The 14,962-nt window shown below is 38.1% G+C and overlaps 1 protein-coding gene across 1 annotated transcript in view; it reads left to right on the plus strand.

Annotated features, from left to right (window-relative positions):
• LOC149940732 (solute carrier family 35 member F3) overlaps positions 1 to 13,233 on the plus strand; it is a 71,646-nt gene extending 58,413 nt beyond the window's left edge. The window contains exons 2-8 of the mRNA XM_090178916.1: positions 422 to 905; positions 5,617 to 5,836; positions 7,178 to 7,306; positions 7,379 to 7,568; positions 9,758 to 9,847; positions 11,557 to 12,640; positions 12,853 to 13,233. Of these exons, the coding sequence (XP_090035042.1) occupies positions 422 to 905; positions 5,617 to 5,836; positions 7,178 to 7,306; positions 7,379 to 7,568; positions 9,758 to 9,847; positions 11,557 to 11,774 (1,331 nt within the window). The 3' untranslated portion in view covers positions 11,775 to 12,640; positions 12,853 to 13,233. The remainder of the gene's footprint in view (positions 1 to 421; positions 906 to 5,616; positions 5,837 to 7,177; positions 7,307 to 7,378; positions 7,569 to 9,757; positions 9,848 to 11,556; positions 12,641 to 12,852) is intronic.
• Positions 13,234 to 14,962: the final 1,729 nt, after the last annotated feature.

Raw genomic sequence — 14,962 nt, forward strand, 5'->3', positions numbered from 1 at the left:
ATTTATAAAATGCTATTAATTTGATATAAACTAATTAAAGGAGCATTAAACTTCAATATCAGTGAGCGGAATCGCCCAACTCAGCGGAAAATCAAAATCGCGACACAAAACCGAAAACCGACTGACTTTACACCAGGCGTCGACGGCAAATATCGCCCATTTCCCGTCGACGCCGAAGATTTCCGCCCAAAAACCGCCAAGTGAAAACCAGTCTTACTTCGAAGGAATAAAATATTATCGTAACTTAAATATCAATTTTACACGCCAATTCTTTAAAATTTAGATCAATACAAAATAAAACAATTTTTAGTTGGTGGTAAGGTAGCGTTTTTTAATTTAATAGAGTTCATTTAATCTACATTTACATTTTTTGAAATAAGTCAAGAAAACGTATTTAGTGGTGTCGTTTGTTTTCGTCTAGCTTCCGACAACACCGGAGACCCCGAAGCCGCCGTTTCCGCTCTTCGAACGAATCGCCGCAAATGTTGTTCGGATAAACAGCGGCGCGTCGTCCAAGGCATTTTCCTGACTCTGATCGTGGCCGGTTCGTGGGTCGGCTCGGCGCACCTCCTCAAGCGAACCTACATGACCAAGGGCTACTCCATGGACCCTCTGGTCGCCGCCACGTCCGTCAACGACACCAACCGGAACCATTTCGTCGTCGGACAACAGTCTTCCGTGAGTCATCCGGACCAAGCGCCGCCTCCATTCCCGGCGCCGCCGCCGCTGACCCCTTCGGCTGACCAAGACCACCGGGTCAGTCGCAAAGCCACGGACGGCTACAACGCGCCCTTCTTCACGACGTGGTTCTGCACCCTTTGGAACAGTTTCTTCTTCCCCGTCTATCTGGTCACCTCTTGTTGCGGCAGACCCAGAGACAAATCTTCGTCCAAGAAGCTTTTCGTGTAAGTACAGCCACATTTTTTTTACTAATTATGATCATGATTTTTAAGTACCAGCTTGGAAAGGAAAAATAGATACCATCCCTTTTCGCGTTACTAAATTGCGTTGAAAAAAATTATTGGGGCTTAAATATTTTTATTTAATTTCGAATGTGACTAAGGCGATTAGCTTTTTTCACTGACGCCCCATCATGTTTTAAGTAGTACTGTGACACGTATCACCATACAAAATTTCATAACTTTACCACCTTTACCACGCGAGCTACACGCGATTTACCTATTTTTATTCCTAAAGCTGCGGAGATGCGGTGCAACTTAGAACATTAATTTTGAAAACACAATAAACTAAGATGCGCGCGTCCTCGGCAACAAGAGCGTTTTTTGCTTATAAAAGTTTTTCCAGTCGGTTTTTTTGAAAAATAAAATTCAGGTAGTCGAGAGTATAGTTCAAGGCACGTGTATATCAATTTTCAGAGCTGTATACCAATTTCGAACAATCGGGTATGTTTTGTAACCATTCGCTCTCACTATATTTTCATACGTGGGAAATGCAGATTTTAAAGTTTTTAACACTTTAGCTTAACGACCACCATTGATCTCACGTGGTCACGTTCTCCTTCACATTATATCAGGGTTGCGAAAAATGAACTTAATCGTGTAGTAAGACTGCAACCTAAGCGAAGATATTCCCTTAACCTCGCCGTCTCGATTTTCGGCTATAAGCGCTCCCCATAAATTAGCCCGTAATAGACGTTCTCCAATTACCCCATCCTTAGACAACAATTACGATAAAAATCCCCATCCAAATATAATAGAAAACGGCTGAACTGGAGTGTAATAAAACGGATAAGCTGGAGCGCATTTGCGAATGAATGTTGTTATTTGGACACGTTCTTCTCCATTATTCTTAATTAAAGGGAAAGCGGAAATCTAGATAGTCCGTATCTGTGTCACTCTTTTGTTTATTTTCCTCGAAATGGCCAACTATCGAGCGTCATCCGTAGACGCCAAACTCCCTTCCCCGAAACTATATAATCGCGACTCGTAGGAGGGTGCTGCCATAATTTGAAGTGGAAAGCGACCCTCCCTTTATCACTGCCCGCTTTAAGCCTAGTTCCCACTTGACGAAAAAAGCAGTCTTCGCGCTGTTAATAAAGAGGAACCGGGTTCGATCCCAGTTTGTGGTACTAGGTGGAAACTCGGAACAATTATTTCTGCGTTGAGTTTGCAAATGATCGCCTCAGTGGTTTAAGGGGTTTCCCCCCGAGCTCTTCGGTTTCCCCTTCCATAAAAACTTGTAGAGGTTAACGGTAATAGTGAGTGTAGGGAGCAGCTGTTGGCTCGCGTGGCACGCGGGGCTTGCCACCACCCTCCTACGCATTGTAACCCGGCCACCTGGATTAATGGCTTGGGTATTAGCCTAGCGAATTATTTTTTTAAAATAGTACAGCTATTTTCTGTAAGAATTTCCAATAATTTTCTTCGCGTGTTAACGTGCAAAATCACGGTGACGTTTAGTTGACGTACGTACGAAAAGGTCAAAGGTGGTGCCATGGGTATTAGCCTAGCTGAGTATTATTATTATTAACCTAAAAACCAAATAAAATTTAATTTTCAATCTGAGGCTCTTTCCATGAGCGCACCCAGATCGACCTTTCGGTGTCGACGCATCTGAACGGTCATGGAAACGGGTTAGTGCGATAAAAGTGGTCGACCTTCTTGGCACGACAAAAGAGGTGTTCCGGGGAGAAAATATCGCTCCTTTTTGTTTCTTGGAAACGGTCATCGCATCGTTCTCACTACATTTTGGGTGTATCTCTCCTTATTCCTTCTATATTCGGTGTGCCTCTTAGCCAATTTCCGAATTGAAAAACAACTGGTAATTTCTATCTGAACATATCAATCCGTTATCTTTTTCTCACATGATCAGGTACAATTTGAATTATATATCCAAACTGCTTCACTAATTTCACCGTCAAATTTACATTTATATGAACGTATAAATTTGTGGCGTAAGCGTAAGTAAAATTAGTTTGGGTGAAAGTCGAGTTTGGCATTGGGCTAGAAAGAAAATATTAGGATAAATGCTTCAAAGTGCCAGTTAGTAGCACTACAAATGGAGCGATCTACTCATCAGTGGGGGTTCGATTCGACAATGGAAACAGGCGGCGATATCGCGTCGCGTAATTTTCATGACCGTTCAGATGCGTCGACACCGAAAGGTCGCTCTGGGTGCGCTCATGGAAATAGCCTCTCTGTCAAACATTATTTATTTCAAATTACTCACTTGAAAAAACTTTCTCGATCGCAATTCCTCATTTCTTGAATAAGGTTATTGCAATTAGTGTCTTTTTAGAAATATATTTCTAATCCAAAAACTTGTTTGATTTTTGGAGAAATATTTATCAAATATTGTATAAACCAATACACTCTTTTATATCCTTATTTGTGAGAGCTGCCATTTTATTACAGGTCTGATTTCAAATAGCGCATGCAAGGCCGCTTCACGCGGTCAAGTGCACGCGACGTGTCGAGCTGATGAGCACGTGCAGGCGCCCTTGCCTGTACTATTTTAAATTAGGCCTGTGATGAAATGGCCGACTTCGTAAAAGAGTGTATTAGATATTAAGTAAAATTAAATTTATTTGATTGAAATTCTCAACATTACTCTCCATTTGGTTCATTTTGAAGCGATATTAGGCTTAGCGTTTTTAAATATTCGCGCCAAATGAGAACCTACCCCTAGCGATTAAAAAAATCGCGCTTTTTTCGTCGGAATATTTCGTCAAGTGGGAACTAGGCTTAATGCTGAATAATTGGATGTCTCTTGACGTGCGGGGCTCGTTTATTAATTGGGAAAACTTCCCGGGTCTTTCTAGCAAGCTGCCGCCGCCACCGCTTTTGTTCTTATCATTCTTCCTCGCGGATTTAAAAAAAGTCGGCAAGACGAAATTTGAAGATGATGGCCCCTCTAGTTATTTAAATATGGATGGCGTCGCTGGTTCGCGGAAGGGTCATTTCTCCGAAGGACCCCCCGTTTTTCGGACCAGTTGTTTATCGATTGGATAGTTCCCATTAATCTCGCCAGGGGGATCCGCCGTCACTTCACGTAACCAACCTATTTTTCCATTCTTGATAAATTCGGATCAATGCTAATTTTCCAAAAGATATTGACGCGACGTACATAAAATGTCATTCCGTAATATCATTTTACGTTCTTCTTATGAGAAGGAACGTAATACTTAAACGATGTCACCGTTCAAAATTTAAAAAATATAGTGTTGTTAGTCGGAAAATTTTCCGCAAAATGACCGAGGCCTTTTTTTCCGGAAAATTTTCCGTATTTTGCCGGGAAAAAAGTTTTCATTCCATGATTAGTCTAATATATTGTTTGCAAATTTAAATAAAGCTGCATTATCGTCTAATTTTTCGAATCTGAAAGTAAAACTAAACCTCTAGACTAGTTTAAACTGATTAACAATGTAACACTATTAATGTTTTGTAGTATGTTTACTGTTATTAGACATTTTATATAAATAAAAAGTTAAAAACGTTAAAAACCCTTAAAAACTAATTTATGTTTCAATTTTTTATTATTCCGATTTGCGGATAATTTTCTGGAAATTTTTCTGCATTTTATTTTTACGGAAAATTAACAACACTAAAAAAAATAACACCATATAAAGCTTTATTTTGTACATTAAAATGTAATTGCACTAAAACTGTTAAAATGGTAACATCATAGATACTTCATAAAACACGTTGACCTTTTCGTACGTACGTCCATGAAACGTCACCGTGATTTTGCACGTTAACACGTGAAGAAAATTATTGGAAATTCTTACTGAAAATAGCTGTACTTTAAAAAAAAATGATCAGCTAGGCTAATACCCAAGGCACCACCTTAAGCCTAAGTCATCAAGCGACTTTTAAAGCCATTAATTCAGGTGGCCGGGTTACAATGCGTAGGAGGTTGGTGGCAAGCCCTTCAAGCCACGCGAGCCAACAGCTCCCTACTCTTACTATTACCGTTAATCGAAAATGTCGATTATCATTAAAAATATGAATTAAATTTATATATTTTTTAGCTAGTTAGTGTAGAGAGCTGTTGGCTCGCGTGGCATGAAGGGCTTTCCACCACCCTTCTAAGCATTGTAACCCGGACACCTAAACTAATGGCTTTAAAAACGTCGCTCGAAGGCTTAGGCCTAAGGTGGTACCTTGGGTATTAGCCTAGTTGATTATTACTTACTTATTAGTTATTACTATTACTAAACACAGCACCCCACACAAGGAGAACATAACCCGTCAAAAGTCGTGCATTTTATTGCGTACATTTTTCATTGGTCGGAAGGGGAAAATTCGGAAATTGTCTTCCCCCTCCCGCCCGTAAAACGTTCAGCGTAAAGGTTCGTCCAATTAAATTTGTACACAACACTGCCCGTGTTTAAAGGCTAGCTGCGTTCTCCTTGTGTTTGTTGCTCCTATATTCAACAAAATCGTTAGAGAGTGCGGTTAAATGTTACTGGCGGAAATTTTCTTTCCATTCGGAAGGAGCGATTCGATTGGCCAGCTGTGTTTGGCAACCGAGTAAAGCTAAAAGGTTCGCTTTCGCGAGTAAGCCTAGCGTATTTGTATGTGTATTTTGTATTTCCAAACGTGTTAAATTTAGATTTTATATATAACATTCGTGGTTGTTGTTTTTCCTCGAAAGAGAGAGCATTCAGCAGTTCCAAGAAAAGGGTTTCACGGTGCTGCAGTTCTTCGGCCGATGTGGTTTCTTCAGCATTTTATGGGTGGCCACCAACTACATGTTCGTCCATTCATTGCGCTTGCTGCATACTACCTTCGTGGTGGCGCTCTACTGCTCTAACGTCTCTTTCGTCTACCTCCTCTCTTGGGTGGTTCTTCACGACCAATTCGTGGGCATTCGAGTATGATCACCTTGCACCATAAGTTTGTAATATACCAGCTTCCTATAACTTCGAATCGTACATAGGCTGCGCGTTAACAGCGATTTCTCCCAAGACGTGAAAGTCGCCATCTGGTGGCGAAAAATCGAAATACGAGCTTGCCTGTGAGATCCGGTATCGTTTCAACGACGGGATCGAAGCTCGTTAAGCCTAAAGCGAGTGGTCGCGAAGAGATAAGCAGTACGAATATATTACGACAATACCTATTCATATTGAAATTAATAAAATTAGCGTTGTAAGTCGGAAAATGACCGAGACCTTTTTTTCTGGAAAAATTTCCGTATTTTTCCGAAAAAAATAAAAATAAGTTTTAACTCCATGATTAGTCTAACATATTGTTTGAAAATTTAAATAAAGCGGAATTTTCGCCTCGGTTGTTCGAATCTAAAAGTAAAACTAAACCTCTAGACTAGTTTAAACTGATTAACAATGTAACACTATTAATGTTTTGTAGTATTTTTACTGATATTAGACATTTTATATCGATAAAAAGTTAAAAACATTAAAAACCCTTAAAAAGTAATTTATGTTTCAATTTTTTATTTTTCGATTTGCGGAAAATTTTCTGGAACTTTTTCCGCATTTTATTTTTCCGGAAAATTAACAACACTAATAATATATTCTTATTCACATTAGTTTCGTTAAATTTAACCAAAATCAAGGATTTCGCCAACCAACAAACCCATCCCCGCCAGTGTCAAATTTAAAAAAAGCGTCGTTACGGCTAGCTCAGCTCTACGTGCTAACTTCGAGCGTTTCGGTAGATCTCGTATCCATGGAGGAAACCGTTTCCGCTACCGACTGAAGTGGACGAAGCTTAAAAGATAGGCCAAAAAGCAATAAGGTAGAATAAATAGAGATCCAAATCCGCCTCCAGGACCTACCGTTTCGCGGAACAGTTTTTGTTGAGTTGGAGAGTTAGGCCTAGGAAATGAACTTAATCAAATCGTGTTGGCGCCATCTATCGTATTATTGGAAAACTAAACCTTCATATATTTTGCAAAAGTGTCTGCTTATGGAAATAGATGGCGCCAACACGATTGGATAAAGTTGAAACTTAAGCCTAATTCTCCTAATCAAATAAAACGGGTCCCGCGAATCCCAGATTAGTTTGTATCTCTAGTTCATATTCTACCTCATTGGCAAAAAGTCGCCGCAGGGAGTCACGTAAACCGGTTCTGATTTTCTATGGGAGAAATCGGTGTTGACATTAGATCTATGGCGGATTCTAACTTATATGGAGCTAGTATGTTATAAACAACGAAACGTTTCTAATCTTTGACCTTTTCCCGCGAATTATAGATTGTCGCTGTCATTCTTTGCAACACAGGAATCGCCCTTTTGGCCTACATGGACGGCGTCAGTCGCGCCTCGACGCTGGGAGGAGTGGTCCTGGCGGCAGCCGCAGCCGCCGGTTCCGCCGTTTACAAGGTTCTCAATCAAGATGTCCACTCAAATACGCGGATGTTGTGTATTGACTTATCGTTTCACTCTGTTATTTAGGTTTTCTTCAAGAAGCTGGTGGGGGAAGTGTCCTTCGGCCAACTGTCTCTCTTCTTCTCGCTGGTGGGCATCCTGAATCTGTTGCTCCTGTGGCCTATCGTCTTGACGCTCTACTTCAGCAATGCCGAAATCTTCTCCTGGACGCACTTGCCCTGGGGGTCGTTGGGAGGCGCTGCTGGTCTTTCTCTCGGTGAGAAAAACCCACTTTCTAACTAGCTTATTTGCTATGTGGCGTATTTGGCACGATAAACTGTTCCAAGTAAGGTATCCTTTACGAAAATGGTAGATCGAATTGCATTCCATTTAAAATCAAATTCCAAATTGTGTTATATTTGACGCAATTACAATGAATTAAATTCAACTTTATTCCGAGTTGATTCAATTATTTGATGCAAAGAGAGTTGGATGCCAACTGGATGCGTCTTGATTCTAGTTGGATACAAATATTTGGACACGATATCAATTTATTTTTGTAAAGGATATTATTATTGGAGAGATGGCGAGATTAGTGTGCTTTATTTTAGCACACTTGGATTGCCTCACAGTTTTTCTGTATTTTCCGGTGAAGGTTAATTACTAAAAATCATACTAACAAATTATTAGTGTCTAACTGGGATCATACGGGTAATTTAAACCGTATATACTTATAGAATATTAAGGGGATGTTTTAATTTGCTGCATGGTTGTCAATGCTACTTATAGAATATTAAGGGGATGTTTTAATTTGCTGCATGGTTGTAAATGCTACTTATAGAATATTAAGGGGATGTTTTAATCTGCTGCATGGGTGTAAATGCTACTTATAGAAAATTAAGGGGGTGTTTTAATCTGCTGCATGGGTGTAAATGCTACTTATAGAAAATTAAGGGGGTGTTTTAATCTGCTGCATGGGTGTAAATGCTACTTATAGAAAATTAAGGGGGTGTTTTAATCTGCTGCATGGGTGTAAATGCTACTTATAGAATATTAAGGGTATGTTTAATCTGCTGCATGGTTGTAAATGCTACTTATAGAATATTAAGGGGATGTTTTAATCTGCTGCATGGTTGTAAATGCTACTTATAGAATATTAAGGGGTGTTTTAATCTGCTGCATGGTTGTAAATGCTACTTATAGAATATTAAGGGGATGTTTTAATCTGCTGCATGGGTGTAAATGCTACTTATAGAATATTAAGGGGATGTTTAATCTGCTGCATGGGTGTAAATGCTACTTATAGAAAATTAAGGGGGTGTTTTAATCTGCTGCATGGGTGTAAATGCTACTTATAGAAAATTAAGGGGGTGTTTTAATCTGCTGCATGGGTGTAAATGCTACTTATAGAAAATTAAGGGGGTGTTTTAATCTGCTGCATGGGTGTAAATGCTACTTATAGAATATTAAGGGGATGTTTAATCTGCTGCATGGTTGTAAATGCTACTTATAGAATATTAAGGGGATGTTTTAATCTGCTGCATGGTTGTAAATGCTACTTATAGAATATTAAGGGGTGTTTTAATCTGCTGCATGGTTGTAAATGCTACTTATAGAATATTAAGGGGATGTTTTAATCTGCTGCATGGGTGTAAATGCTACTTATAGAATATTAAGGGGATGTTTAATCTGCTGCATGGGTGTAAATGCTACTTATAGAAAATTAAGGGGGTGTTTTAATCTGCTGCATGGGTGTAAATGCTACTTATAGAAAATTAAGGGGGTGTTTTAATCTGCTGCATGGGTGTAAATGCTACTTATAGAATATTAAGGGGATGTTTAATCTGCTGCATGGTTGTAAATGCTACTTATAGAATATTAAGGGGATGTTTTAATCTGCTGCATGGTTGTAAATGCTACTTATAGAATATTAAGGGGTGTTTTAATCTGCTGCATGGTTGTAAATGCTACTTATAGAATATTAAGGGGATGTTTTAATCTGCTACATGGTTGTAAATGCTACTTATAGAATATTAATGGGATGTTTTAATCTGCTGCATGGTTGTAAATGCTACTTATAAAATATTAAGGGGATGTTTTAATTTTCTGCATGGTTGTAAATGCTACTTATAGAATATTAAGGGGATGTTTTAATCTGCTGCATGGTTGTAAATGCTACTTTTTTTGCCCGAATAGTAATGTAGCATTTGCGTTAAACACTATAGTCAGACGGTCCTTAAAATGTACCATACATTTCCCAGAAAAACTATTTTGTAAAACTTGAACTTAACATGAAAATCCTGAAATTTGATTTAAAATTATCTCTAAATCTAGTTAATCACGACACAAATTTTGAAATTATGAAATGTGAAATTTATTTATTAATGAAATTGGATTCCGTCACTTTTTCATCGCTTACTCACTTTATTAATTCTTCCGATTTAATGACAATATTATCTTATACAGTTGCCAATCTTTTGGGTAATTTCGGGGTCATCTGGACCTACGAAATCTTTCTGACTTTGGGGCTTGTCTTTGCCGTCCCCGCCTCTGCCGGTAAACCATTATCTTTCTCTTTCTGGGTCGTACCAGAAGTACCCATATCTCAAGCGAGAGAAGTATCCATCTACTCGTGTGTTTCTACCAGGGCCTCACAGAGCGGGCCCGGGCCCGAAGAGAGCCGTTATCACAGACGATAGCCATAAATAGATAAAATCATAAGTGGATCATTCTCTCTGACGAGGAGTGTACCCGAGGTGTAAATCACTGATTTCGATGAAACTCGGGGGTTATGTAGACCTTGGGGTAACTTGAATTTTCACCAAGGGAAAAGTTACGCTGGGCTTCCGTTTTGCTATGGCAACCGAAAATGTTTTTGACAACTTAAAATGAAAAAAATCTACATTGAAAAAAGCATGGGATTTTCTCGGTTTCACAGGGGGGATACTTGATGAATATCACCCAAAATTGTTCAAATTTAGTATTTCAGTTGAAATTTAAATTTTTTTTTTTTTTTTGGGTTTTCAAAAATTCTCATACGGTATACCCCCTGTGAAACCGAGAAAATCCCATGCTTTTTTCAAAGTAGATTTTTTCATTTTATGTTGTCAAAAACATTTTCGGTTGCCATAGCAAAACGGACGCCCAGCGTAACTTTTCCTTTGGTGAAAATTCATGTTACCCCAAGGTCTACATACCCCCCGAGTTTCATAAAAATCGGTGATTTACACCTCGGATACACTCCTCGTAAGTATACAAATTCCGGGTCTCGGTCGGGTATCTTAGTCTGGGTTTCGTGACGTCAGAGCTTGTATGGAGAGCAAACTCCAGAGATATTTTTTTTTTAATATTTCGGTGGAGGCGCCACCGAGTGGTCAAGACGGCAACTAAAGGGGCGTTTATTAAACAAAACTCTACCCTTGGATCTGAAACTGACCTTGAACAAATATGGTATAGGTTTTTCGGGGGGAAAAAATCGAGGAGCCTACCCCTAAAATGTCTCTCTCTCGGGCCCTCGAGACACGTTTCAGACGTGAAGAGATGTAAGAAACGCTAGATTCGGCAGCAGGGCCAGACTGGCTAGTAGTTGGCCCCACCGGCTATGCAATCGTGTTGGCCGCAGTTCCCATTAATGCCAAATTCTTCCTCTTTGGCCCCCAATTTGAGTTGGCCCCGATCTGACCGGCGATCGCCGGTTACCCGCCCAGGCCAGTCCGGACCTGTTCGACAGTATAAATTCAGAGTGAAGTTGAAGTGATACATAGTATAGGGTGGTTGTAAATAGCTGCCAGACCGACCCCGACAAAGACTCTAGTCATAGGTAGCGTAGCGTTTTGTCTACTTAGAGAGAATGATCCACTTATGATAAAATATAAAGGTACATCGTAATGTTCTAATCCCATCCCTCCAAGGATGCACGTAGCCCTACGATTTGTATCAGATCTTCACCTGAATACTCCCCCTATCGATGAAAATGTTAATATTTATTTGTTTATAAATGATATTTATGATATGTTATAGTTTTAGAAAATCACTATATATTTTTCCACCGCTCTTCTGAAAAGTGTTTATCACAGCGGAATCCCGCGAAGGTGCGTGTTGCAACCGATGAACATTAGCAGTATATTAAGATGAATTTACTTCTCTCGCGAGAGCTATTTGATATACTTTTGATTGTTTTAATACTAACAATTTTTCCATCTTTTGAAACTTTCCACTTCCGTTGTAACCAATTGGCACGCGTCTCGTGACTGACCAAAACGTAGTCATTGACGTCATCATGTACGACGTTCACTTCGAAGGCATGAAATTGTCCGGCATCATTTTGATCGCGGTCGGTTTTTTCCTGGTCATGTTCCCTCCCGACTGGCCGGATTACTTGACCCTTCTACTGAGGTGGCGCCGCAAACAACGAACGGCTCAACAGGAAGCTTTGACCGCCCACCGGTCGAGATTACGGACGCCTAGTGGTCAAGTCAAGTGATGAATTTGCCAGTCCAACGGGGTTTCTTCATTCCATCTCAACCAGCCAAATGAAAACATTACGCGGAAACTTTATTTTCTCGCCACGGATGGGCGAAGGAACGCGCGTCTACCACGGACGAGACACTTGGTTTTTCGCGAAGAAACATTGCGCGTTTTTAATCGACATCACGAACTATTTAGAAGAAAACAAGAGGTTTTAAGCGGTACATTTTTTGATTGGGGGGTGGAAACATTTTCAAGAATGATGCCAACGAAATTCATTTCTCTCTATTGTCACTGACTAATATCTTTTTCTCTGTCATTTTGTCCTAGCTATATCTCTCTATTTTATTCTCAAAAATCCTGGAAAATTAACTTCTCGACTACGTATACTTCAAATTCAATCGAGGATACGGCCATTCGTGACCAATTTTAATACGGAATTTGTCTCAAATCTAACGTCATATTTCGATGGATAACTTATATAAATTATTATTTAACTGATAACAGCCCTACACCCTTCTATTGTAGAATCCATAACGCTTTTTATCACCACGAATTCATTTCCGTTAGTCTCTCGATCAGGGTACGAAATACGATATTTTTCTGAGAACTGTGGAAAGCGAGGTGCAATGTTATATTGCATTATCAAACTATAGCATTTTAAACCCTTCTCTTACAATCGTTTGTTAATAATCCGCTATCACCTAATTTGTCATAGCTGGTCCAATCTTCTGGTTCCGCTACCACCATTAACCGGAAAGTAGTCGAACCACTATTTAGTACAGTCTCTATAATTTAAGAAGAGTTTTAAAGTGAAGGTCGCAACGCCATCTGTCGAAACGTGGTAGAACCAGTCGACGTAAAAACAACCATGACGACAAGGTGGGATCGGGTTAAATAATCCGCTATCACCTAATTTGTCATAGCTGGTCCAATCTTCTGGTTCCGCTACTACCATTAACCGGAAAGTAGTTAGTCGAACCACTATTTAGTACAGTCTCTATAATTTAAGAAGAGTTTTAAAGTGAAGGTCGCAACGCCATCTGTCGAAAAGTTTTCGAACCAGTCGATTTAGAAACAGCCATGACGACAAGGTGGGATCGGTCATTTCCGCGCAGTTTCAGTTAAATGAGAAAATTTTATTACTACCCTAGTTAGTTTAATTTTGTACTCCCTTTGTAATACGTGACCAGAGCCAAAAATCACGAATATGGCCGCCATGTTAACCTGAATAAGCTGCTCACCATCACCATGTCAGAATCCTTTCAAATTCAATCGTACGTTTAAATACAGTTCTTGCTTCTTGAAAATACACGCTCGTAATATCAAACCACAATTCGATTCCGTGTTATTGTTATTGTTCGTCAAAGTTGAATCCAATTTTTAAAGTTGGATTTACGTTTCATACGGAAAATATGAAAACATCGGTAAAACATTGAGCTGACAAATTATTTATCATTAGTTCGCATTTGGTCAATAACCTTCATTTCCGTAGAGTGCGAATAAACCAGCTTTAAAAGTTTAAATAAAACTAAGACATTTTGACATTAATTTTAATATACATAGATTTTTAAGTCTCGCCAACCTTTCCAAAAATAATTTAAATAAAACAATTTTGTATTTTCGTTATAATTAGAACGATCTGGGGGTCTTGTTCTACCACGACGATGCCTATAAAACCAGGCTTAGAAAAACCAGGGCTTTATCATTTAAATCTCAGTATAGTTAACCATGGTTTACTAAATGAAATCTAAGCTCGTGTTTTATAACCTTCGTTAGAAAAATTCATAACGATCGTTACCCTATGAAATTGCGATGAATAACGATCTATCATTACCGATAACGAACGCGTTAGAATAAGACCCCAGTATTAGTTATAATGAAAGTAATTTTTGCTTATGAATTAATTTATCGAATTTCCCTAGAAGTTGTAACTTTTATCTCCAATCATTGAAAAATCTCTCTCGCGTTTTGTTTTCGGTTAATATAAAAAGTGTTATCGGCCAAAATACTCATGTAATGCCCCCAAAATGTGATATAATCGAAACTTCTCGATAAACTCTATTTCCGCCATATATATATAACATTTTTTCAACTAGTTACGTGAGAAAATAAAAATATATTATAAAAATATATATTCTATTTGACAACAGGGGCGCAAAAAATGTGGTCAAGTTCTCTTTCCGGGTTACCAAAAATATAAATAATATCAAAAATAAATTAAATAACAAAAGTAAGTTCAACTTATGGGAATTTCCAAAAAAAATTATCAAATCTCTATAGCGAAATAAATGAAATACAAATCTCAATATATACGTGCCAGATAAAAATTTATATACTTTAAAAAATAAAATACATGAAATGAACTGAACCGTAATTACGAAATATATACGATTTATCGATGTCGTTTGACATAATTTATTTAAAAGAAATCAACTCTATATATATACCCGTAGTAATAATAAGTATATAGATAAAAAGTTCCGATTATTAAGTGATTTCAGTTCATTGAGAGATATTTTTGTATAGATAAAATGAAACGGTCTAATCTACGGTATTTTTATTATACGCATTCACTCGTTCTATAAAACACAAGATAACCGAAAAAATCCATTGTTTTTCGAGAGTTTAATCGCTGGAAAACGTGTGGAGAAAAATGCGTAAAATAACGGTTTTTATCATACTTTTATTAGAGTATCTCACTTTTTGTCAGACTTAAAAAAAGAACTAATTAATCTTAGTATTTTAAACGTTTTTCTCTTTGTATTGCGCCGCGCTTAAACTCTCAAGTAGTAAAATGATGACGCGTTATTTATTGGTTTGCGGTGATTTATTATTGTTCTAATTATCAGAAATGGGCCATTTTAAAAGATACGAATTTTTATTAATATGTGAAATTATTTTTAACGAATCACGTAACTAATTTGTTAGTTTAACTTTTATTTAATAATTAAAAATTGTTGGTAACTACTTTATCTTTTAACACGGAAGTCAACAAACCGTTCGCTGAGAAATTCTTCGATGATCAAATCCCAACCAGGATTCGAAGATACGACAATTTGAAAAATATTGGCAGTTTGAAAACTGTAATAACGTGTTTTTTTATTTTGTTTTTATTATTTTTTATACATTGAAAACACGCAATGTTTTCTACTTTTTATTTATCAATTTAATTTTTTTTAAAGTTTTAAAGTTGTTTTAAAT

This window comes from Leiobunum rupestre, chromosome 6 (assembly GCF_980474605.1).
Source record: "Leiobunum rupestre chromosome 6, qqLeiRupe1.1.hap1, whole genome shotgun sequence".
NCBI lineage: Eukaryota > Metazoa > Arthropoda > Arachnida > Opiliones > Sclerosomatidae > Leiobunum > Leiobunum rupestre.